The sequence below is a fragment of the Anastrepha ludens genome, chromosome 5 (assembly GCF_028408465.1).
Source record: "Anastrepha ludens isolate Willacy chromosome 5, idAnaLude1.1, whole genome shotgun sequence".
NCBI classification, from domain to species: domain Eukaryota; kingdom Metazoa; phylum Arthropoda; class Insecta; order Diptera; family Tephritidae; genus Anastrepha; species Anastrepha ludens.
In genome coordinates, this window is record NC_071501.1 from 5,340,830 (window position 1) to 5,367,773 (window position 26,944).

At 38.1% G+C, this 26,944-nt stretch overlaps 3 protein-coding genes and 1 long non-coding RNA gene across 4 annotated transcripts in view; 2 read left to right on the forward strand and 2 right to left on the reverse strand.

Moving 5' to 3' along the window:
• Positions 1-26,944, reverse strand: part of LOC128863409 (lachesin) — a 146,832-nt gene that overhangs the window by 22,970 nt on the left and 96,918 nt on the right. Inside the window, exon 7 of the mRNA XM_054102543.1 lies at positions 2,449-2,591. Within this exon, the coding sequence (XP_053958518.1) occupies positions 2,449-2,591 (143 nt within the window). The remainder of the gene's footprint in view (positions 1-2,448; positions 2,592-26,944) is intronic.
• Positions 11,456-14,526, forward strand: LOC128865319 (neprilysin-4). Its single transcript, XM_054105521.1, has one exon. The coding sequence runs from the start codon at positions 11,904-11,906 to the stop codon at positions 14,121-14,123; it is 2,220 nt and encodes a 739-aa protein (XP_053961496.1). The 5' UTR covers positions 11,456-11,903; the 3' UTR covers positions 14,124-14,526.
• On the reverse strand, positions 18,729-21,383 carry LOC128865320 (neprilysin-4). Its single transcript, XM_054105522.1, has one exon. It carries the CDS (start codon positions 21,001-21,003, stop codon positions 19,015-19,017), a length of 1,989 nt encoding a protein of 662 aa, XP_053961497.1. The 5' UTR covers positions 21,004-21,383; the 3' UTR covers positions 18,729-19,014.
• Positions 22,635-25,108, forward strand: LOC128865321 (uncharacterized). The gene is made up of 4 exons (XR_008454783.1): positions 22,635-22,888; positions 23,045-23,243; positions 24,468-24,860; positions 24,933-25,108. It is a non-coding gene; the product is annotated as an uncharacterized LOC128865321 (long non-coding RNA).

Consider the following 26,944-nt stretch of genomic DNA (forward strand, 5'->3'; position numbering starts at 1 on the left):
AGTTAATCAATTTTTAATTAATGAATTGTTTTTTTTTTAAGAAATTTTTAATATTAAGGAGGTTGTAAACTTCAAATAGATAGATTTTTAGGAACGTTTTATTCACGACAATGCCGGTATCTACATTGCTTTCTTCATCTCCAGCGATAATTTTGGTTCAAAATTATTAATTTCTAAATAAGTATATTTTTAAATTTATACAAGACAACCATCTAAAAATTGAGCTGAATCTTCTACTACGTTGTTCAACAAGTCTTGGGATTCGATAAGAGAGCGCGTTGCACATTCGAATGCGACTTTTCAGCATTATTTAGAGCATTTTCGAAAGGTTAAAGTGGATTTTGTGCATCGATTCATCACTGTGGACGAGACTTTGGTCTATCACTATAATTCTAAATCAGAAAAGGAGGATAAAGATCACACTTCTCTTCGTTCTTCGGCTACGATACGAGTTCGTGTCCAGAAATCGACAAAGAAAGTGTTAGCCTTTTATTTAGGCTAACAAGAATTAGTAATTTTATTTGTGGATTGCTTGCAACCAGGTAAAGCAATAAATTCTGAGTATTATTGTAACCTTTTAGATCAGCTGAAGCAAAAAGTTCATGAAAGAAGACCCAGTTTGCAAAAATACTTTTTTCATCAGGGCAATGCCACGTATCACAAGAGCATTTTGGCAATGGCTAAAATCCATTCATTAAAGTTCGAATTGTTGGAGCGTCCATCGTATTCACCAGATTTGGCTCTTAGCGACTTCTATCTGTTTCCATATCTAAAAAAAATTCATGCGGGGAAACCTTTTTTCATCAAATGATGTGGCTATAACATCTACAGCTGTTATCACCTCATAATTTTTTTGGAAATTTGCAGTCCTTCCAGATTCTCTCTTCAAGGACGGTATTCATAAATTGGGAGAATGAGGAAAATATACAGACAAATAAAGTGTATTTCAAATCATAAAATTGTGTTTCTCTTATCAAAGCGGCAAAACTTATTGAACAACCTAGTATCTAAACATGTACAGAGTACTTGAACTAGAACTTTGTTTTTCAAAACGGGAAAAGTCTAATATCATAACAGGACGAAGCCACGTGTCCTACAAATCATTGAAATCGAAAATTGAAAATTTTAATCAAAGAATCCACCAATAGTCGTAGACGTCAACCTGGTGAGTTTCTATTCCTCGTCATATAGGGCTGCCCATATTCGACGGACCCATCTGGCAACCCTGTGTCTTTTGCGTCTTTGTGTCAGATCGCTTAATGATATACCGCGTTGAAAGCGTCAGTCTAAGCAAATTTTTACCATGGAACAGTACATGCCACGCAAGCGCTCCCAAATTTTTGAAATTTACATTCAACAAATGAAGTCAATTATGAAAACTCAACGAGCGTATAAAAAATTAAATAATGTGAAAAGTGCGCCTTCTAAGAACACCATTAAACGTGCGTACGAAAGGTACGACCAAGGTTTGTACGACCAAGGCGATCGGATGAGAATATTGCTCTTATACGGGCCAGTGTTGAGACGTCGCCAAGGACATCCGAAAATCGCCGTTCTCACCAGTTGGGCATTGCTCGGACCACTTTACAACGAATTATCCGCATTGATTTGCATTTATTCAATTGACGCAAAGATTGTTGCCTGCGGACAAGCCTCGTCGATTGGAATGTGCCCAAAGAGTAATCGTAATCCGTCGGGTCCGTCGAATATGGGCAACCCAGTACAAAGTCTTATTTCAATCCTGTTCGGTTCTTCTCCCTCTGCTTTTCTCCACAATGCACGAATGTATCACAACGGACGAATGAGATTCTTTGCCCGGTTGGGCTCTTGCTTGAGCAGCCATTTATCCTTTCCTATATTCAAGATCTTCCTATACTAAACCCTACTCTTTCTGATATGATAATTTATTGATTTTCATATAAACTCATTGCTTTGTATAGTTTTGAAAAACAAAGTTCTTGTAAAAACACTTTTATAAAGATTAATTAGTTTGTTTGTATGTTACGTATAAACCCCGAAACCGATCGATTTTCATGTTGGGCGTAACAACTATTGATTCTTAATTTAGTTTTCAGAAAGATTTATTTGACAATATTTTTGGTTCATTAAAAACAGTTAAATAAATAAATATCACTTTGATCCGTTATTGTTTCGAAAGGGTAGCCACTAATTTTACATGTACATAAAATTTATACTGCGACGTTGTTTAGTAATAGAGCTCAAATGCAAATTATGATTTGTTTACCAAACGAAAATGATTAAAAAGAATTCCCAATACGTTCTTCAAATATAGTAAACAAAATGTAAAGGATAAATTAATTTATCAGACGAAAGCAATTTAAAAAACTCTTGCTGACATCCTAACAATGTTGTCACCTATTTTTTAATATAATCGAATCAATTGAAAGGGTACTGCATTTCCCTTTTTCATATCATATTTCTACTTACTGTAAAGTTTTATAGTTCCATCCATTTCACCACGTGGATTTTTGGCCACACACTTATAGCTGCCGTAATCGCTCTTCTGCACATTTGTTATAATCAGGCGCATAGTTGCTTTGTAAGAGGGATTCCCAGGCAGTGTTTCGGTTCTGAAAAGAAAGAAAAAATAATAATTCAATTGCCATCTGGTACTATGCTTGCACAAGTAAATAAGATCATGCATGCGGAGAAGAAAGAAAAATGTAAAGTGGATGACAACAGAGCAGTAACTGAGTTACGCTTCATTCTACAACGAGTTCTTCAGGTAGCTAATATCAAGGCCTACCATCTCAGCAGGCGCACCAAAGAAATGAGAGCCAAGATGCCTATGGTAAATCTCAGCCCCGCGAAAGTAGGACAACTAAGGAGAAGAAGCTGCAATGATTCCATTTCATTTTCCATGCAGCTTAAGCAAAAAGGACTCGAGTCGTACAGCATGCATACCTCATAGACAGTATGCTGTAAAGGTCCCTACGAAATTCGAGAGCTGAGTCATTGTTAACGTTAGAAGATCCCTCGAGCGCCTCCGATCCATACGTAGCTATAATGATTTCGCGACCTTGCAAGTTTGTGTACTTGCTCAGCGGTCGTTGAGTTTACACAAGGCCCACCTTTCAAGCAGCAGACCACAGGTAATCAAGGGGATCCCAATCCTCTCCTTTCGCGGCAAAACTATGTACCTCACAGCTAAGCTCGTAGTCATCCGTCTCGTAGTTGAATAGGTACCCAGATGGACCTAACATGAAAGAATTCGTATGTGATCGAAAGTGAAGTCTGGCATTCCCCGGCCAGTTTCGAGTGAATATTTCCCTTGGACTAAGCGAAGGTATACATTGGTCAATCGCCAGGGTGATAAACCCAAAGTTTCTGAAGATACTTGAATGTCCGTGAGGTTAAGACTGTATCCCGAGCTGCTCGGCCTGATTGCGGCGCATGTATTAGCAGTTTTCCCTGGAATGTTCGCAGGTACCACATTTTATATTGCTTTAATTGGCAGAGTAAGAGTGCTTCGAAGCATCCCACTAATTCCAATGAGAGCAGTCTTTTTAACTCTCTCCAGTGAGATCCACCAGACAAGGACCCCACAAAGCACATTAGCCAATCGAGCGGTATTATAAGTATAGAGTCCGCATATAACTCTAGGCGAGAGGCCTCATGTTTTCCCGAAAGCACACTTGCATCCATACAAGGCGCCAGAAAGCACCAATGAAGCGCCCCTATTGAAAAAAGTTGAGCTCGGAGCATATTATATTAACTCTCCGCAACCCGCTGACCAGAGATCCCTGCTTCAAATCGCAAAGAATATCAACCAACTTGCCTCTAGCAATTAGTGCCACGCAATCCCCCGTATTTAATGTCTCACTAGCTCCTTCAGCTTCAGTTGACAACGCTAACCCAGAGAAGTTGTAAGAAAACACCGCCTTGTTGAATGGCCCTACTGGTCTGCGAGCGAAGAGAGACTCCTCCCCACTCTGGCACGATGAAAGGTCGGCTCCGACCCCCAGTTTATCCAAAGGCTTAGTAATTGAATGCGGGAGGTCATTAGGTGATTGCCTGCGAGAGGTCAAAGGCGCCAACTGTGAACTCTTTCTGACGCCCTTGCGTCACTTCTTATATGCAGGTCAATCAATCTCCTCAGTGTCCTCAGCAAGAGCATGTGGAATATGAAATTTATGATATAAATAAAATTGGCTGAAAATTTACTAAAGGTGTATATAAAATATGACTTTCAAATAGAAAGCGGCTCGATTTTTTTTTTTTTTTTGTTTTAAACTTTATTTTGTATTCTGTCTATACTTACTTAGAAGACATTTTACAAATATTTGGTTACATTTAAGAGTGGCTTTGATTTTAGTATTAAAGGAATATTTCCAGTGAAATATCCTTTCTAATAAATAAATTCAATACTTTATAGATGGCTCTTGGACGAGCAAAATTGGTGTTTTGCTTTTCAACCTTAAAAAGACACATGATGGTGACATGAGGGTAGAGGCCAGCTCATTTGGGTGCGATTGAAGCCGATTTCGGTATTTACTGGTTACATTTTGTATTTCCTCTTTTATTGAAGGGATGTCTAAGTCCCGATGAATTTGGGCATTTTTCACGTACCACGGAGCGTTGACTAGGGTGCGTAGAGTCTTGGACTGGAAACGCTGCAGGATTTCCAAGTTTGAATTTGACGCAGTACCCCACAGTTAGATTCCGTAAGTCCAGACTGGTTTTATCACAGATTTGTAGAGGATAAGTTTGTTGTCCATTGAGAGGGTGGATTTGCGGTTAAGCAGCCAGTACATATTACGAAATATTAAACCTAGAGCTTTCCTTTTTGCAAAGATATGCGTTTTCCACGTAAGCCTTTTATCCAAATGAATGCCTAGATATTTAGCACTATCACAATGCGGAATTGGAATACGGTTTAAGTTGATTTGTGAGCAGGTGGTTCTTTTTGTGGTAAAGGTTACGTGTTGAGGAGATTTTATTTATGCTTATTTGGAGCATATAAGAGGCTTCTACGGGATCCACTGCAGTCGCCATAATAGCAGTGTCATCGGCAAAAGTGCCAGTTAGTACCCCTTTTGTGGTTGGCAAATTGTGTGTAAAAATGTGTGTTTAGATATGATTTAAGGAGCAAATAGGCATTTAGTGGTAATTTCTTTTTTATTTTAAAGGTTAGGCCTTGGCGCCACACTCGGTCGGAGGCTTGTGATATGTCCAGGAAAACTGCTGATCAAATTTGTTTTCGGTCGAGCGCTGTTTGTATTTTTTCGACAAGTCTATGGACTTGCTAAATTGTCGAATGCTCATTCACGAAACCAAACTGATGTTTCGGAATTATTTGTTTGCGTTCGATAAAAACCATTAAAGGTTTAAGGAAGATCTTTTCAAAAACTTTTTACAGTATTGGTAGAAGACTGATAGGGCGATAGGATTTCACTTCATCGCCTGGTTTTCCCGACTTGAGCACCATTTTTGATCGATTTTTGAATGCGAAAAATGTAAGGGAAGATTTAAATGTAAACAAAACGAAAAATTTCAGAAGCACTACGGCACCAACTTTTTCCTCGCATTCGATTACAAATAAACGGTTGGCCGATTACGTGATTTTTAGTAATTGGCTCATGGTAATACGCAATTTTCATATGTTGAACGTCAGTTTACGCATTTTTTACTTTTCGTCTCTTTGCATATGCATATATGAATATATATTTAGTGTGTACTCGTATGTGCTATATAAGTATAATAAATCGTTTACATTTATGTTTTACTCGCTTTATTTATTATAATTTCACGACAGCTTTTTGTCTGATAAGAATGCTCTTTAATTGATCTCAAGGTCAGGATGATAAGAAACATACATATATTAACACCTTTACACACAAGTAATTCAATATGACAATATTACTCGAAAGCTATCGCCGTGTGTGCAGACAGTCTAAATTTTGTGGGTTTGTTCCTTACTCATGACGTAGAATAATAATTCCATGGACTAAGCAAATGAAGATGAAAAAGAAGACAAAATTATGAAAACGCCACTTATTGATAAGTTTTGAATATTAGTTAATTTACTTTTTATATTAAATTATTTTTCATAAAAACATAGTTCATTCTACAGTCTGACTAATGGACGCGTGGCCGGCAATATTCAAAGTTAGAGTTCCATTATGAAGGGTGGTTAAATTTCAAGTGCCGATGTTGAATATGAACCACGCCTAAATGTCAAGCTTTTTTCTGCATTTCATTTGACATTTTTCAATTTCAGACTAACTCAATTTGAACCATGAAGAGATGCACAATTGAGCAACGCGTTAAAGTTTTTCAGGCTTATTATGAAAACGGGCGTTCAAATCAAAATGCATATCGCGCACTTCGTGAAAAAATCATCTTCAGTGATGAGGCACATTTTCACCTCAGTGGATTCGTCAATAAGCAGAATTGCCACATTTGGGCGAACGATACCGAAGGCATCATTGGGCCGTATTTTTTCCAAAATGAGGCCGGTCAGGCAGTTACTGTGAATAGAGTTCGCTATCGTGAGATGATAACGAACTTTTTTGACCCGAATTGGAAGATATGGATGTGGACGATATGTGGTTTCAACAGGACGGTGCCATTTGTCACACAGCTAACGAAAAAATGGCTCTTTTGAGCGAAAGTTTTGATGGTCGAATAATCTCACGTCGCGGCGATGTCAATTGGCCGCCAAGATCATGTGATTTGACATCGTTGGACTTCTTTCTTTGGAGTTATTTGAAAGGAAAGATGTATGTCGTTAAGCCAGCGACAATTCAAGAGGTAAAGAATGAGATAATTCGGCACATTAACGGCATAGAACCGCAATTATGTCTCAGTGTCATCGAAAATTTCGACCATCCGATGGAGGTGTGTCGCCGAGGCCACGGCAGCAATTTGGCCGATATTTTATTTCACGCGCAATTGAATTATACCAATATTATCATAATGAAGAGAAATAATAATAATTTCTTAAAAAAATTGTATTTGGTTCAAAATCAACAACGGCCCTTAAAACTTAACCACCCTTTAAAAAAATGTATATGCAGCTAAAGAGGTGCACCCTTTTCGCAATACGCGTTGTGCAATTTGTCGATGAAGACGTCGACGGCGTTCTTATATAAATGAGTGCAACGATATACCGGCGTTAAAAACATTCATGACTTCCTTGGACGAAACCCAAAAAAACTACTTTTCAAAAGTAAGACTAGAACATCATTGATTTGTTTGTGACAAATCCGAACTTGTCGTTGTGTGAAGCTGAATCAGTTTTAAGAAAAGTGGTCTTTATGTATCCAAAGACACGGTTCGAGGACGTTCACGCGCAGAAGACCTCAAATTCTGGAGCACATTCAAAAAGGACTGCATGGGCTAAGACAAATTCAGAACGGAATTGCGCAAACGTAGCATTCGCGAATGAATCTTCTTTTCTGATGAATAGTTGCTGCCCTGGTGTGTTGCTGTTAACCAACAACTTTAACGAACTGTTAAGCATCCAGGCAAAGTACATTTTTAGGGCTGCTTGTTCAAACAAGGATTTAAACGTTTATTTGCATTTTCCACCAACTTGATTTCAATTTTTATTAATCAAAAGTAGCAAAAATCATTACTACCCTCAGCAGCGAGGAGTTTTGGAAGAACTAGCCAAACTTGAATTTCACAAGAAGACAATGATCCGAAGCATTCAAGCCACGGGTGTGTAGAGTTGAAAGAACAAAGTGCGACTGAAAAGTTGGATTGACCTTCACAGTCGCCTGATGCAAACCGTATTTAAAATTTTTGGGCAATAGCTAACAAAAACTCAAGTGAAAACAAAAATCAAGAGAAAATTACACAGTTTTTAAGGCAAATTCAGCTGCTTTGGAGCTGATTGCCTCCACATCTTGCGCAGCCATTAACACAAAGTACGATTCGATGTGAAGCATTTATAGCTAATGGTGGTGGCTCTACATTTACAAAGGCCACGAAATTTATAAAATTATTTATAAAAACTTTCAACAAAATTTCAAACTTTCTCAGCAAACAAACTTTAACTCATTAAATTTTAGTGTAACGAATTTGCAAACAAATTTCGTTGATTTTTGATAGTTTCTTTTTTTTTCTCCGACGATGTTGCGGATTTTCTCTGCGGAAACAAAATGCGCAATTTGTGAATGTGAATTTTTGTTATAGAGTAAAATATATTTTTATAGAAAAAATAATTAAAACTAATTAAAAAAAAGAAAACCAAAATCAAAAAAAAAAAAAAATAGTTAGAACTTATCAATATTTGACTTAATAGGTGACTTTATGATTCTGTCACTCACTTCAGTATAAAAAGTAGTCGTCACGTTCTACTTTTAGCTTCACTGATTTTCCAAGCAAAATGTTGCTTTATAAAATCTAAAGCAAATCCAGACCTAGACAACTTTTTAATCACAACAATCGGAGATCTGTGCATTATTTTCCAACCAAGTAGTAAATATTTTCATTTGAAATGTTTAAAAAACTTTCCGAGCCGCAAAGATATACTCAATTGAATATTTGCTTGTTTAAATCAAAATGCGCGTACAAATCGCAATCATTAATTGATTTGCCAACGACAGCAGGCGATTTGTTCTCTGTTCGCATCTCAACCTCACTGTGCAGTATTCTCGAATGAATACTTATGTATGCTGTGTGTGCGTTTGTTTGCTTCTGTGGAACTACTAATAGATTTACTACGACATTGAATAGATGGAATAACAAACAATTGTCTGTCGTTGAGAAATAGATGCTTTTATGTACTTTTTAAATAGAATTGAAAAGATTAATGGCAATGAGACAGTTACATTTGTATTTATGTGGGTGTGTGCGTGTGTGTGTAGTTTAAACCTTTTTAAAACTTTGCATCCCAGGCAGGAAAAAGCTAATGTGGTGTAACATATCATTGACTCAGAACTAGTACGATTTTGTCCATTACGAACCACTTCGACACTCATCTGGCGAGTAGCGACATCTGCTTTCAGAGTGTGATAGAGTCAGAGTAGAAAATGTACGCAAAATGTGATATTTCTCTGGTTCGTTTCTTAAGTGTGAACTGCTGTTTTTCGAGCAAAAGAGAACAAGTGGCAGATCCCCTTCTTGCCCGTTCATCCGCTTTTTCGTTACCTTAATCTGAGGTTACTTTATGGTTTTCACTCAAGGTGGTAAGCCTATTCCTGCTTTGTTCCACCACTTTAGAGGTTGTAGTAGCCGAATCCAGTGTCTGGATTGCAGCTGGCCTATCCGAAAGAATAGCGATATTGTCCTTAAAAGAAAAATCTGCGATTAGTAGCCTACAAGCTTCCCCGATTGCCAGTACTTCCGCTTGGAAGACACTGCTGTTATTAGGGACACGCACAGATTTTTCAATTTTAAGTCTATGAGAATATATACCAGCTCCAACTCCACAATCTTAGGACTGTAGTGTCGAAGTTGTTTAGTAAGAGTCCCTTATTCCATTCCTATTAGATAGAAAGAGAGTGGCAAAATTCCTATTGAAAGTTACTATTGGGACGATGCAATCAGTCCTCACCGAAATTAACTGAGTTTGACGTAATAATAGACTAGCGTGACCATAAGTTTTTTCTCTCCAGCGACCCGCTTCATGTAACCTAAATGCACACATGGTTGCCGTCTTCTTTATATGTAGGTCTATTGGAATAACGTGTGTCAGTGCATTGAGATCCTCTCTAGGAAATGATCTGATTGCACCGACTGCGCAGGCTGTTCTTTATATTCTGCCTAGTAATTTGGTATTATAATCTCTCCCTAGAGATTTCCCTCAACTACCGAACCATATGACAAAATGTGTCGTATAACCGCCTTATACAACGACAATGCATGTTTAGGTTGAAGACCCCATCTTCTTCCAAGCATACGTTTACAGGCATCTGAAGCAATTTCTGCTGTCCTTACCCGTTCTTCGGCGTTTAATTTCCAGTTAAATTTGGAGTCCAGAATTCCCCTAATTACTTTGGGTAAAAGTGAAAGAGTTTGTCCGTTAATGTTTGGTAGGGTAAATCTTGATACCTCGTATCTGGTGGTAAACGGCATAAGTTCTGTTTTACGCGGATTTAAACTTAGGCTACATTCTGTGGCCGAAGAGTTAAGCTCAACTAAAGCCCTTTGTATGATCCCATTGGTCGTATTGGGGCACGGTCCAGATGCCATTAGCAACACATCATCAGCGTACGCTATGGCTTTTACCCCACCTCTATTAAGTTTTATTAAGGTTTTGCTAATCACACATAACCAAACAAGTGGAGTGCCTCTGTGTACATTCTTGGTTATGTTGGCCCTACCCATATTAGCTTTGATGATCCTGGTTTCTAGCAGGTTTCCTACTAATGCAATTGCCCACCTCTATGTATATCAACGCCCGTTGGATGGCATCTGTACTAGCATTGTTCCATATCCAAGAATACCGCCATGGTATAGTGTTTGAACTATATTGTTCGGATTTTATAAAATTACAGAAAAAAAATGTCGAAAGATAAACTCAGGTTGTTAAGTTGTAATCCTTAGATGCAGACGAGTGCGGACGTGTCTTTTTCGCTCCACAGTTTTCGTGCTTCTAAGCTGTAATTGTATATTTATAATTTGATATAATATTTAAAATTCAATGTGCTCGGTGCAATGAAATTTTTCATTTGAGCTGTGCTTGCATTTCTGCTGCTGATGGGGAGTTTTTAATCAGCTCTTATCATTAATTCTTTTGTGTAAATTATGCTGCTATCCGTCGGAGGTCTATCCATCCTCCTCCTCCATCAGCTTGCGACGATCATAGCGCATTATTTACCGATGTGTCGTCAACAAATACGCCCGCATCAACGAATATGAGTGCTAACATCTCACCGCAACATCGAGTGCCAGAACCAGTCTCAATAAGTAAATCTAAAATCAGCCTATAAAGAGTTCTTAAAGAAATTGCTGCGCTTCAATCCGAGAATGCTCGTGCTAAGGCTGCAATTAGTTCTTTTCAAGCGCATAAGCAGAAAATAGTTTTATAAGAAGACCAAGTATGGATCTAATTCATGTTGTTTAAGGAAATCAGGAACATTTTTTTGAAACAAAATTTTGGTATACTCAATTCTTTGCTCAGTTATGCTTAAAATTAAAGTTCATATAATCGAGCAGCTACTGTACACAGTTTCTTGCCACTCGTCTTTTACATCCCCCTATTTTTTACCAGCCTTTTCTACATACCTTCATACATATACGTCCTTTGCTAAACCTTAATCACATTGGAATGCTACCTATATTCATAGGTGACACTGATAATGATGAAAGAGGCAAAGAGCGCAGAAAATCAAGAGAACAATACAGGATGGCCATAAATATAAAAATGTACATAAGTGCATACATACATACATACATTCTTATGTACGTATTTTTTTATTTGTATGTAAATAAAGAGATACACAAATGAGCATTAAGAAAATGGCACACAATACGAATTTGCGAGCAACAAAAGGCAAAATTTTTGCACAAACAATATAATAAAAATACAGAATCAAAATAAAAGAAAATTAAACGAAATCACAATGACACTGACCGGCGGGATCAGCGAGATTAATGCGGCGTCTGCGATAGGTGCTTTGTCGTTTACTGGCTATTAACTGAACGTAGCGGTACAAATCGGACAAGCACACACCATTAGTTGAGCGCTACGAGTGCGTGAAAGCGGAGCGGTTCGAGGAATAAAAAATTGCTTTAAGATCACCAAAACAAAAAAAAAAAAAAAAAAAAAAAACACGAAGAAATACAAATTGTTGTACAATTGCCTAAATTTTGTTAATTGAAAATTTTCGGCAAAAAAGTCAACACTCGCTTAGAGGCAAAAATTCTCCCTAGTTTTGTTCAAACTCATTTGTGTGTGTGTGTATGTTAGTGTTTGTCCATAGTGCGCGATGCTTAAATTAAGCATAATTTGCACATTGTTCGCATCCATTATTTGGCGCACCACGCCGACCAATTGTAGCCGCCCGTCAAGCCATGGCGGCAATGTGAATCAAATTTTGGCAACGAATATACAAAACTACATGGACACAACGGCGCGACCATGTGAAAATTTCTATCAGTACGCTTGTGGCCATTGGCCGCAACAGCACATCGAGCAATTGGATTTCGGCGATACGCTTGGTCTGCTCGATTATGAGCTTAATCGCAAGTTGGAGCATTTGCTGCGGCGCCAGGCGAACGCCAGTGCCATCAATGCGGTTAGCAGCACAACTACTGCCGCCACATCCACCGACAGCCTAACTGATGTCGTTTCCAATTTTGTCACAGCCGCCGCTATGTTGGAGGGTCCATATGCCATGGTTGGTGACCTCGTTGTTGAACCGCAACCCTCTTCGTCGAGCACAACACCAGCCAGCTCGACAGCATCGACTTACTTGACGGAGGATGCGGTGGGCGAGCCGCTGATTTACGAGAAAGCGCGCGTCTACTACCGCTCCTGCAAAAAGGTGAAACCGTACAACCTAAAGAAGTATTTACAACTTATTCAACCCGGTTATAGCGCGCACTGGTGCATCTTGGCACGCAATGGTGGCAAGAAGTGGCATGCGGAGCATTTTGATTGGTTGATAGCGATTGCCAAATTGCGTTTGTATGGGTTGAATGGCGTGCTGTTGAAGGAAGAAGTGCTGCCGCGCTGGGATGAGTCGAGCAGCAATAGCATCTACCTGGATAAGCCGAATTTAGCTGAAACGGAACCAACAGAGGAGGGTATAATGATCGAGCTGCTTCTGGATATTGGCCAAACAAAGCGCGCCGCCAACGAGGTGGCACGTGAGGTACACACCTTCTCATTGCGTTTGCACAAACTGCATGAAATCGAGGACGAGGAGGGCGCCAAAGAGATGCAACTGGGCTATTTGCAAGAATATGTACAGGAAATCAATTGGCTTGAGTTGCTGAAGCAATTGAAAGGTCCTTCTACCAGTCTTGCGACTACAGTCATCATACAAAACATACCTTATATGCGCGCCCTGGTGCGTCTACTCGCCGACACACCCAAAGATACGCAATGCAACTACATTATGCTGAAGTTCCTGCTCTATCTCAAGCAGCGCGGTCCAGCCGAGATTTCGAAGCACGAATGCATTTCGAGCCTGCGACGTGCCATGCCGCTGGCCATGAGCTACATCATAGGCCGTCACTACTACAAGGATGCCGTGCAGACAGATGAAAATGTGCAAAAGCTTTTCGCAAATCTGCAGCAGAAATTCTATGAAATTGTCAGCGATAATCGGCTGCAGCTGCAACGTCCCATTGTGGATACGCTTTTGCAGAAGATCTCCAGCATGCGTTTGCAGATTGGCAATTCGCCGCGCAAAGCCACGCCAGAGTACTACGATGAGTACTACGAACGAGTCGAACTCGATCCCAATAATTTCTATGTCAATCAATTGAGTCTGCTGCGTTTGGCTGTCGAGAAGAGCCATGAAAGCTTGGATGCTGTGATCGCAAGCAATTTCAGCTCACCAGAAAACGACTCCTATGTACTACCTGATTGGGTGGGCAGCTCCTCGTCACCGCTCTATGTGAAACCGAAAAATTTGATCATTGTGCCCTACAGTTACCTGCAAATGCCGATCTACCATCGCGGGTTACGTGACATTTTCAAGTACTCAGTGCTGGGTTTTAGCATCGCTCATGAGCTGCTGCACGGCTTCGACTCATCGGGCATCGACTACGACAGCATCGGCAATATAATGGGTCCCAGCGAGGAAATTGCGGCAAATCAACGTTTCATGCATGGACTGCGCTGCATGCAGAACGAATTGGCCACTGGCTCGCGTAGCTTAAATGAGAAGCTGGCCGATTACGAGGGCTTTCGCCTCACCTACGAAACCTACTTCAATGGCAATGTAACGCACGAGACAGGTGGCGTGCTAAGCAAGCTGCTGCCACAATTCAATGACAAACAGTTGTTCTTCATCAACTTTGCGCAATTCTTCTGCAGTAAAGTGCAGCGCAGCCTCAGACAGACGGCTTACTTGGAGCATGCGATTGACGAGTTGCGCGTTCTGCAAACGCTGGCGAATTTTGAGGAATTCTCACGCGAGTTCGGTTGTGAGCGACGTGCGAAAATGCAGTCGAAACATCGATGTAAGCTGTGGTGAAGCGGAAGTGTGAACAGTGCAGAGAGAGTAGAGAGAGAGAGAGAGACAAATAGAGAAAATCGTACCAGTAATGAGAACAAGCAATGTTAGCGGAATATTTAAGGTGAAAGGAAAGATTAATAACGTGAACAGTGGGAGTTTGAAAACAAGCACTGAGCAGATAGAGCAATAAAAAGTTCATTTTTTCTAGAACTGTTATTATGGAAGTGAGAGTAAAAAATGGACAAGTGACTATTAGCGTAATGTGCAATATCTAGAAAATGTTTAAATAAAAATATGTATTGTATATAAATTTAAAAAATAATGTAACTGTAAAATTTTAGTTGAACTTTTAGTCGATGTGAATAGTTTTAAAAATACACTAAACTAAAAAATATTAAGTGAACTACATTATTTTAATAAAAGATTGATGATAAAAAATAATTATTTTGATTGGTGCGAAATGCGCGGGTATGGCGAAAGGGCTTAGTGTTTCTACAAAACTGAAGCCAGTGGAAAGCTTTATTTCACTTAGAATTGCATTCCTAGTAGTAATTTTTTTGAGATGTAAATGAAGCATTTTCCCTTTATTTGTGACAAAACATTTCATTCCGAAATACAAAGATGTACACTCCTAAGTTCTAATGATAACGAAACAGATTTTGTTACCATTTTCTGAAAGTGCACATATACATCCAAGAGAGTTAGAGTTAGCTCGATTTTTTATGTGACCACTTTGTGGCTAAGGTACGAAGATACCTAAATTTTTTGCTGACCATTTCTCGAACTCGACAAGGACCACCTCATCGAATAGAGTCATCGTACATGCTTCTGCGCCATAAATTAGTTTTGAAGACTCACATTAATTCCGGTTTCTAAGTAAACGATGTACTTTAAACTGTGATTATAAAGAATGCCGGCTCCGGCGTGATGAAAGCTTAGTGAATATACTTGAAATACTCCTCTTCAAGCCCTAGACCCAATTAGTTTGCTTCTTTACCCAATTTGGAAAATGCAGAACTCACGTCGCTGTTGCTTAGGAACTGTATACGAAAGAAAAAACAAAAACAAATTAGTAGAAATAAAAATCAGAGTGCATACATTTTTCATCTTTGTTCTGCCTGCTTATTACCGCTTGTTATCTGGCATGCAGAGAATATACTCATACATAAAAACACCATTTTTTAAATCTTCTTTTTGAAAGCAAAACGATAGTAAAGATTTCAAGGTTCTGTAGCAAAAAACAACACTACTCCATCGGTTGAGTTATTTTTGTTTTGTTGCAGTTTGTAAATCAATTTTCAAAGTTTTTTTAAGTTTTTGCAATTTATGGCAAGGAAAACATTTCTAGTGAAATTTGCTTCTATATACCTACTAAAACTTTATGTAAATTGGAACATGCCATAGAAATTTATTAACGTACAGATTTTGGGAAATACTCCGTTTTTTTATAGCTAAGAGGACGTACTCATACTAGTTTCTGAAATAATTTTTAAAGCAGTTTCCAAATAGTATAATAGTTTTTTTTTAATGATATGAAGCGAAAAAAGCTTAGTGAAAAATTGTGAGCTGAAAACATTATCAAGGTCATTTTTAATTGCCAAGGTGGGTTGGTTAAAATTTTATTGATAATGTAATGTGATATACGCTTAAAATATAAACAAACAAAAAAATCTGGCTCTTGGATTCACATTTAGAAAAATGGACGTAAAGGCATTCAAATAATATTTTGTAAAATAATTTTTAAAATCGAGTACCTCGAAATGGTTAACGGTCAGTCATAAAATATCTAAATAATAATGTCCTTAAGTATCCAGGACAATTTTTTCGGTAACCCTGTACTTTGCGACTTTAATTTATAAGATGTACAGATGGAACAACAGCATCCATGCGTTAGCCACTTTCTCATTTGATTCCAAACTTATTAAAAATATTTCTTATTAAAGTATTTAAGAAGAACAGTGCATAGTCATTCATCCCCCGATTTGGTTCATATAAGGAATATATATTGGTGTTGAAGGATGAGCAGATTCAGGTACTTTTTTCGATAGGGTTTTTTGACAGATCACGCGTGACTATTGTCAAACTAAATATATACTTTTTTTTCAGTATTCATTAACATTTCAACATGGAAAGACTTACACCTCAACAACGTTTACAAATCGTTTAATTGTAAAGGGTTTTCCAATAACAGTTGTTATTTTGAATAGCCCGCTATTTCGGTAGATGTCACTTTTGGAGCTGTCATTTTTTGATATCTGACAAGTAGAAACTACGCCATTAATAAAAATGGCAGATACATGCGCGAACCACGCATTGAAACTATTAAAATTCACTTTGAAAATGGCGAAAATTTGGCAGAGACGGTTCGTAAAACTCGAACATTTTTGGGTCATCGTGAAGCACTTTGTCGGACCGCAATACAGAAATTGGTGAAAAAATTCGAGCTGTTGGGACAAGTTAGTGATGCGAAGAATAAAACCCGTCACTCAGGAGTGTTGAGTGATGAGGCCCATTTCCACCTTGGTGGCTTCGTCAACAAGCAAAATTGTCGGATCTGGGGCTCAGAAAATCCAAGAGTTATTGTTGAAAAGCTTATCTATCCTCAACATGTGACTGTTTGGTGCGGTTTATGGTCCGGCGGAGTCATTGGACCTTACTTTTTCGAAAATGAAGCTGGAGCAACAGTTATGATAACGATTTTTTATGGCCGGAATTGGATGGTATTGATCTGGACAACGTTTATTTTCAACAAGACGGCGATACGTGCCACACAAGCAACGATCTTTTGATCTTTTACGGGAATAACACCTCTTATTGGAAAATCCTTTATTACGAAAATCGTCTTTGTGAAAAGTGTTCATCGCGCGCTTAGGCCAACTTATGGTGTTCAGTAATACGATTCACTAACACATTTTAACGAAATTCGCGTTGTTTTCTTTCCTTAAGTACAATTTTAACTATTTTGTTATTAGTAACCAATTCATAACGATGATCGGTTAAACAAAATCAGCTGTTTGGTTAACTTGTCGATTATCGCAAGCTAATCGGCAACAATATTGGCGTGGTTAAATTAAACGAAAAATCAAGAATTAGTAGTTTGAATTAAAACTATGAAATTATATTAACAAAAACTTATTACAATAACGCGAATATATGTTTCGAGTGTTTGACCTATGATTTATCACGTGGAGAGGAGGTAGTGAACACTCGTTTGCTCCTGGATGTGGACAATCCTTCCCTCGTCGCTGCAGGGAAGTTCCAATAACTATTCCGGTTAACTCCCGACTTGACAGATCAAATTTCTCATGTTGACAGTCATCAGAGAAAGAGGTAAATCTTGCAGTCTTCAAGCAAATTTAATTTTAAAATCTGCTTTTATGTTATTAAGTTCTAGCTGCACTGCGATTTTTTGCAACTCGATGTTATCTACGTAGAATCTCTCTTGCCAACAAGTTTTGGACTAAGTAGGCAATTGAGTAGTAAAGTCCTCTCTCGACGAACAAAACTAACAGTCTACAAGGCTCTCATCATGCCTGTCCTAACGTATGGCGCAGAAGCTTGGACGATGACAACATCCGATGAAGCGATGCTTGGATTGTTTGAGAAAAAGATTCTGCGTAAGATTTTTGGACCTTCGCACGTTGGCAACGGCGAATATCGCAGGCGATGGAACGATGAGCTGTATGAGCTTTACGACGACATAGACATAGCGCAGCGAATAAAGATCCAGCGGCTACGTTGGCTGGGTCATGTCGTCCGAATGGATACAAACGCTCCGACTCTGAAAGTATTTGATGCGGTACCAGCTGGTGGTAACAGAGGAAGAAGAAGGCCTCGTCTGCGTTGGAAAGATCAGGTGGAGAAGACTTGGCTTCACTTGCTATGTCCAATTGGCACCGGTTAGCACGAGAAAGAAACGACTGGCGCGCTTTGTTAAACGCGGCCAAAATCGTGTAAGCAGTTATCGCGCCAATTAAGAAGTGAAGTAGATGTTATCTACAACCCGTACGTGATTAACGGCGGATATCCATGAGCCAGTCGCCCATTATTAGTGTAACAAATGAAATAAGCCGTTCCATTCTTTGCGCAAAGGTGAGGTTTCCTACGACCCAAGTGGAGCGGCGAAATAAATTTTTGATCGAATTGCTTGGCTGTGGTACGATTCCTTTTAAAAGCTGTCGATGATATCCTAAAGCATTATATGCACAAGAAGTTTGAAGTAAATATGAATTTCTAATAAACAATTATTTTATTTTACTTACTTTGTGCAAATGAAAAAGTACTCAAATTTAATTTAACACTTTTAATAAATAGAAGACAATTGTTTAGTGTTAGTTAACATAAGTTTGTGATAGTGCAAACGGCAAGTATTATAGAGAAAAATAACAACTGTCGAATCAGTCGCAGTACAGCAATGATAATGGCTACGTCAATAAGCAAAATTGCCGTGTTTGCGCAGAAGATCGACTCGAAGAAATCCAAGAACAGCCACTACATCAAATCAAAAAATGTGTATTTTTTATAAGCTTTTCTTAAGTTTTTTTCTTTTCGTGAAATAAAATGCTCAGACTTTTAAAAATTTTAATACATATTTTTATTGTAATCAGATATTTAAAATTTAAATAAATAACCTTATTCTTTGGCTTGGCTTATATGTTTATGCTATAAGTATGTATGGTGGTATAAGTATATACTTTATGTATGGATAAGGAAATTACATACGTAGATGTTTGTTTATTGCACTTAAACTAATTCTTAGGAAGCCTAAAATCTATCTAAAGTTGAAAATTAGCTAAAATTTTTTGCATTTGCTTGATTTCTTGCCTGAAAGCGTTCTGATGCCTTGAAATCGAGCGATTGGCCTCAAATTAATATCCAAGTTACCATCTTTGTTTCCCTTCCCCTCTACTTAATACAACTTGCACTTGCGCTCCGGGTTCATCGCATCACCCAGCGTGCACTGATACTCCTCGGCGAAAGGTTCAAAATTCAACAACGTCTGCTGCAGTCGCACATTATCGGCGTCATGATCGGTAAATTCAGACAGCAGGTTGCCACAGAAAAACTGTGCAAAACTCAAGAAGAACAAACGCTTCGCCGGAATGGCGCTGAAGCTCGGCTGGCGCGCATTCATAGTGGCATTGGCGCCAAAGAGCGCATCAAAAGCCACACGCAGGCCCACAATATTGGCAATGCGCTCATCGACGCTCTCCGTTTCTATCTGCTGCAGGCACTTCAGCGACGACTCAAACTGTGCATTACGCGTGATGCGTTCGCCGATTTCCTGCTCATTACCTGCATAGTCGTAAGACAAGCCATGTATGATTTCGTGGGTGAGCACAAAGCCTAAAAGACCCATTTTTAATATGTCATGCATGTTGATGTGGAACATAGGCGGCTGTAGTATGGCATACGGAATGACGATGAGATTGCGCCGAAACAGATAAAACGGCGTGCAACTGCGCGCGGAGTCACTATCGCCAATGTAGAAGTAGTCTGCGGCGCTGGCTGGTGGTGTAGTCAGTTGCGCGTGTTCTTTGCGTGCATTCAGTTGCAATAACTGTAGATGGTTCTTGTAGTAGTCTTTGTGGCTAATATGCACGCCCGCGTAGTAGGCGTTAACGAAGTGCTCATCAACGGTAGACGGCAGATTGCCAATATTGAAACGCATGGCACCCAACTTACGCTTGAGGTATTGCAATTGCGCTGGACGCAGTTGCATTGCATTGGCATCCAATTTCGCAGCAAACTCACGCTTGGCCGAGGTTAGTATGCGCTCAATATCAGCTTCGTACTTCGCCGCTGAGTCACCGCCATAGAACTGCTGCTTGTACAGGAAATTCACAGCCACATCCATTTTTGTGCGCACATCCCACATACAATCGACTTTCGAGAAACTACTCGCACCATCGCGCACAAGAAAACTCAAGAACTTGAACATGACATAATTGCAGATCAAACTGTCTTTGGTATGTTTCAGAAACTCGCCGAGCGCCAGAAAATAATTCCAATTACTTATTTGCAGCTCATAGTCCAAGCCGACCTCGTGGCCCAGCACCAGTTGCACATACAAGCGCCAGGGCATTTGTGGCATATCTGCTTGCAAGTCACGCAGCGTGATCTCCAACAAGCCGTGCTCATCATCGATGTCGTGCAATTTCTGTAGTTGTCGCTCGAACTCATGCAGCTGCTTTGCCACTACAATCGCGCGCAACTTTGGCACACCGACGCGCAACAAAATCACAGCAATTGTCTCCATACTAGGCAGCTTATTCTCCTCCTCCTTTGTGGGTTTGTCCAAATCGAGAACATACACGCTGGCATTTGCGCTCTTCGGGCTTATGACGTGACTAATCAAAGTGTCACCAAAGCTGTAGCGACGCAGTTTGGCTAGTGTAAACAACCAGTTGAAATGACCTGCCGGCCAAGTGGTGTTCGGCGCGCGCAGTTGGTGCATGAGCTGCCAATCTAAGTGAGCGCTGGGGCGCACGAGCTCCAAATAGCGTTGCAGCTGACGCTCTTTCACATGCTTACAGGCGCGATAGTAGAGCCAGATCTTATCGGTGTATGTCTGATTGCCGCTATTGGCGTCACTTTGCAGTTGATAGTTCTGAAAGTAGTCGATCAAACGTTTGTTCACCTTGTGGTCGATAAGACTGGTGGCTTCGGTGTAGTGCTCGCTCGAGTGCTGATGCGCCCAATTGCCGCAAGCGTAGGCGTAGTAGTTCTCACAGGGATTCTCGTTGAGGTCCAGGTAGCTCTCGATTGCCTGTATTTGTTTCATATTGACGCTGACTGCAGATACATCGCTGGCACAGTCGATGGGCGTTAAGAGGAAGTGCGCGGAGAAGAAGAGCAGAAATAGCGCTGATGGCGGCAAGTCGGTGTGTTTGAACATTTTTTGGTGGTTTGATGTGATTTGAAAAATATCGAAGCTGTGATATTTGGATTTGCTGTATTGCACCAAATCGCTTTTTGCTTTTTATAATCTTAGTTTTTTTTAAACAGTTCAAATATTGTACCTTTCTGCTTCAGTATCTCAGTACTCGCACATTTATTTATTATTATATAATATTGTTTATAAATACTATGAAATTAAATTATTAAATTCGTTCACACTGCGGCTTCAAACTATTTTTAGTATTTTTGAATTTAATAAAAACATTTCCTCCACTCAAATCGCACCATTTTGTTGTGTTTCTGCAGAGTGACTGTTTGGTATTCAGCAAATAATTCGATCAAATGCAAAAATCTCCCCACTGCCATTTGTTCTAACATATTTATACAACATTTTGTATAAAAATTAATGTACATACATACATATATACGCATACATGCGCAGGCTGTGGTGATAATGCGCGGCTTTAGCGGCATACCTAAGAAAACAATAAGAAAAATTCAAAATAAAAATATTTCTCACATCTTTTTAAGCGGTCAGATTGAGGAATTTTGTTATTGTTATTATATTTTTTCTCTTTCAATTTGCTTTCAGTGTAAAGTGTGAACCAAAGACGGCGCTTGGTTGTTTGCTGATAATGCCAAGCCAAGCTTGAACTAACACATACACACGCAAAAGCTAGTGATGTGCGATTGAAAATAAAATAAATCGATTTTTCTAACGATTTGAATCAAAATTAAAAATGAGGGGCACAGAAAAAATAATCTAAGCAAAATAAACGGTTTGACTACATATTTTACTAAACAATTTTGTAAAAAAGGAGATAGTCCTATAAGTAACCCAACATATCAAATTTCGATACTCCACCCTTCAATCGTTTCAAGAATTTCGGAGTTAAAAAAGTGCTAATAATCGATATTGCGTGCCTCGATTAATCAAAACTCGATGCATTCTGCTCAAACCCTACGTTTCTAATACATAGGCACTTTACTAAATTTGTGAACTAAATAATTTGTTTATGGCGAAAAATAATCTCTTAAGCCTGCTCGCACCGTTACATCGAAAAGTCAATGCCACTTTTAACCGATACCGAAATTAACCGATAGCTAAAAATTCAAGTTCATAGCCACGAGTTCAATGTATCAAGAGTTTTATATTTTGGTCCTCCTTTGGAATGAAAGTGTGGCAAGATTTTTGGAATTCATAATATTTGTTCATATGTATGTGCTTGCACAAATATTTCACGAATCGACGCTTTTGTTAACAATTTCTCATGCATCTCGCAATCAATCAAACGCTTCGACCGGGCCTTCGTGTGGTTCAACAAAAATCAACAATTTGCAGTTATTAGCAGTAATTAACTATGGTTAAATGCCAATGGAACTGTTGATATAAAAAAAAATTAAGTGTGTTGTAGCTTAGCGTAAAAATACAGCCATGCAGGTGTTAATGTTAATTTGATCCCATGTCACCGAATTGTTTAATTTTTTTAAATAATATTTATACTCACCGATCTGATATGTAAACATATCCATTGTTCAACCTAAATAAGAAGCAGGTCGGTCTAGTAAAAAGTTTTTGGGTATATTTATTTCTACTTTAGCTGTTAATTAAAAAATATAAATCGCTTATTAAACCAATTCTTCGAACTTCTAGTAAGCTTCTTCTGGCGTATTTATTGATGCGTAGAAAGACCATCCATAGCGCCGATTTTCAAAGATGGCCATACAAAATAATCGACCAATTTCGAAACTCACCTCCATTGTAAAGCTTTTTGAGTGCATTTTTAAAGCTAAATTAGTTTTTGGTGGGGTTGTTCAAAGCAGGTTTACTGTTCCTAACCTGACTTTATTTGTCGGCGATTGTCTTGCAGATCATCAAGCGGGTACGGTATGCACAAATTTTGCAAGTTTTAAGAAGGTGTTCTGGTCTAGAAATTTAAAAAAATTAATTTTTTTTTTGCATATTTTGAAAGTTTTGACCTTCAAAAATATGCCCTTTAACGGATTTTTCAAAATTCGAATTATTTTCGGAGATACAGCGGATTTCGTGACGTGGCGTCTAAGCCGGCCGAGTGCAGCGAATCGCACAATGAACAGCAGATGTTGCCGGACGACTTCAGAACTCGTTCTTTCCAGAAAATCTTTTGTATACCACACAACCTTTATTTATTCTATACATATATATAACTTTATACTTCTATAATATATACCTGGAAATATATCGCCGTTTAATCCAGAGTGAGTAGTAAACATTATGATCTAAGTTATTTTATTGGAATTGTTGCTCAAACTTCAAACGCGATTTTCTCAATACTACTTTTTTTGAGATGGTCATCATGATATCTCAAGTTCTACTTGACCTATCGCTTTGAAGTTTGATAAGAATTTTTTATTATATATCTGTACATCGCGCCTGCCTCGGATTTTGAAAATTTAAGTTTGAAGTATTTTTAAAAAATTTGAAAAGGTAAAAAAAAGAGGATAAAGAAATTTTTTTTTTCAAGTTGACGCCATTTTGTGATTTTTTTCTTTGATTTGGCGTAATCCGATAACAACATCCTTACTAGTGAAGAATTTTTTTAATTTGTTTGTTTTAGATCCCTACAAGGGTTGGAATCATGTCAACCTTGAGCACAGTTTTTTATGCAGCCCCCACTACGCCGGCCTGTAGTTCCATAATTTTTTTATTTTTTTTTTTATTAATTTTCTTTTATACTTTTCCAATAGTACAGATGTTTTTCATTTTTTTTTTATCTTAGCTTTAAAAATACTTAAAATTAAGGCGTCTATATCAGAATACCCCCTTAAGGTGTTCCATAAGGTTTTAGTCTTGGCTAGTTGACCACTTATAAAGCGGCGAATAGCGCTAGATTTCCTGAAGTCGACGCATTTGCGAAAGTATAAGACTAAGTCCTGAGCATTGAACAATGCTAGATTGCTATGCAATAGATAAATTATCCTGTTCTATAACATACGAATTTTCTTTTAAAACCAAATTTACTTTTAATTTTTTTGTCTAACGGAACGTTACTAAAGTCTTACGTTTCTTGGTATTGTGAAACATACAAATAATCAACGTTTTGAGAGAATTGTCAAATGAATATTACCAATCGACTCGAATTATTCCATACTAAATTCAATACTCACCTCTAAGAAGAAACTCGGAAGAGTTCTCCTCTTACAAAAAGAGTACGTTTTACTAAGTGGAACTATAAGTTATCCCTCACTTTAAAGTGCCATTTTACCGTATTAATTTTTAAAGCCATCAATCAAACAAAAATTTGTCAATTACAAACTAGGTAACGCACGACTATTTTATTAGTAAAAATTTCAATTTGAATTAAACTTGTAAACAAGCCACAAAAATTGAGCTAAATAATTCCATGGCAGAAATACACTCGATGATTTGCCATTCCCTGCCGACGGGCGACCGCTATTAGAAAAACCTTTTTCTTCATTTAGGTGTTTCACGGGAATTCGAACCTACGTACTCAGGTAGCCAGGCGGCAACCAATTCAGCTACAGGGCTGCCTACTGTTTCATTTCCTATTATTATTTACTACTACTCAGGCGTGAGCAAAAGGAAGATCTTCTCGCTGTATCAGAAGCAGGCCGTTGGCAGATGGACTAACATGGATATCTGCAAAATAACTCAACAAACGAGGCCCAATTTCAACAAATCTCGAGTTCACGGGTTGCCTTGAAAGCCACGAGTAGAGATATTCAGAATTACATCAAAACTAGTCTGCCACTAACGTTTGGGAGACCATGCCAGGAAGCGGTGGTGACCGTACAACGATAGATGTAGAAGGTGCAAACAAAAATAATCTTAGGAAACCGTCTTTCACTATCTGTGTGAGTGCCTGGGTGCTCTACGACATAGAATGCTGGGGGAATTTTCGATGTTTAACTTGAAAAAAATTGCAGGAAAGACGTTCGTTTGATCATCCACTGGAAAGGCCGGTGGAACAGATCACCACAAGGTAGATGTACGCATGGGACCATTCTTGCGACTTAGGAAGAAAGGAACCATAGAGAAACAAACTTCCACGCAACTCAGTTCCTTTCAATTTCAATTCCGACAGTACCATCGTTCTATTAAAATTTTAATGTAATTTAGAGTTAAGTTAATTATTGTTATTATAAAATTTTATTATGTGAAAATTTATATAAGTTTAAGTACTTTCAAAAGACTATAGTCTTACTTTCTACTATATGAATAAGTAAATAAATAAATAAGTGAATAAATAACAAATAAATAAATAAAAGTAAAAAGTGACTACTAAATATATTTTATGCCATTATATAATATTTTAAATTACAAGCCCCAAGGCACCAGAGCCTTTCCACTTAATTGTGAGCTGCCCTTTTAAAATTTATTTTCTCCGTATTTCTTTAACTTAATTGACATTTTTTTAATCAATCAATAAATTGCGTTTCATCTCGCTCATTTAAAGGTCAGCAATTAGAAATGATACTCGTATTAAGTGAGATTTAATGGTTCCCATTCAACAGATAATAACTCAAATTAGAGAAAAGCAAAGTCGAAGTTATCCAGCACAACTTGGCTATACTTGTGGTGGTAGGCAAAGTTACATGTGTGCTGGAAAATTACCTTAGATTTGCTTTAATAAACAATTTTTTTTCTGTCAATCAACAACATGTTAGTTGAAAAGTCTATAATTGATTTTATTGTAGAATTTTCACCACTGAAATTAAAGTTTCATTTATTATTCATTACTTGAATTTGAACACCCTCTTAATTCTAAGCTCATATAAGCAGCTGCAGGTGGGGACTAGCCAGTGGTGATGGGACTGATCAAATAAAGGAAATGAACGGAGTGTCTGAAAACGTACAAAGCTAACAGAATAGTGAATCACTCTCCATTCAGAACACGAAACTAGATGAGGAACTAGCTCTGGAGGCGTAGTCGAGTAGACGCTGTGAGACAAATTTTTTACAAAAAAAAAAAAATAGTAAAAATAATAGTTTTACTTAAGTTTACTAGGCCTCTAAATCCAAAAGTATTTAGGAAATCCTGCAGCAATAGTGTTAAGCTCCAAACTGCTGATAAAAGTACGTATTTTTTGTGTATTTTTTGTTGAGAAAGTAGAGCGCTGAGTCGAGAGTACGACAGAGGCGCTTAGATACTGGAATTATTTATCACCGACGTTACGTCCATGTTATGGGAACAGTTGTTATACTGGAGCAGATGGACTTCGTGGTAACTGGAAGAGAGTCCGTGTTTCAATAGGACTTTTCAGTTGCGCACAATGCAAGGAATTCCCAGATTGGGTTCCGTAACAACTTTGCCCATTACTGGCCGCCATATTTCTGGCTACGCTGAAGAATGGACAGCAAATCGCTTTATTGTTACGTGTGAGACATCTTCTTCGCCTTCTGGTCATCAATCTATCGTGGAACTAAGGGCATCAAACGTGTGAGGCAGAGTTGCAGTAAACATTAACGGAAAACCTCAAAACACTAAGGATTTTTGGGAGTGGAGGTCTTTTCGAGGAACGACCAAGCAAAACGTACTCCGCAATAATTAAAAAAAAAAAAAGTTGTTATAGAAATATTTTCAGTGAAAATTTTCGGTTCTTTTTAAAATTTCATAACATTTTTTATAAAAAAAATTATTTATTTTTAATATATTTGATTCCAAAAATTACAAAAAAAATTAATTTTTTTTAGTATATTTGATTCTAAAAATTAAAAAAAAATTATTAAAATTTTGAGAAAAACCGAAAAAAAAAATTTTTGGAGAAAAAAATAAAATTAATTTTTTTTCTGTTGATTCTATTTCAACCTAAAAATTAAAACAAAAAAATTTTTAAAAGAAAGAACCGAAAAAAATTGTTGCTTTGTTTTGAGAAAAAAAAAATTTTCGGGGGAAAAAACTAAATTTTTGTTAGTACAGTTGATCCTAAAAATTAAA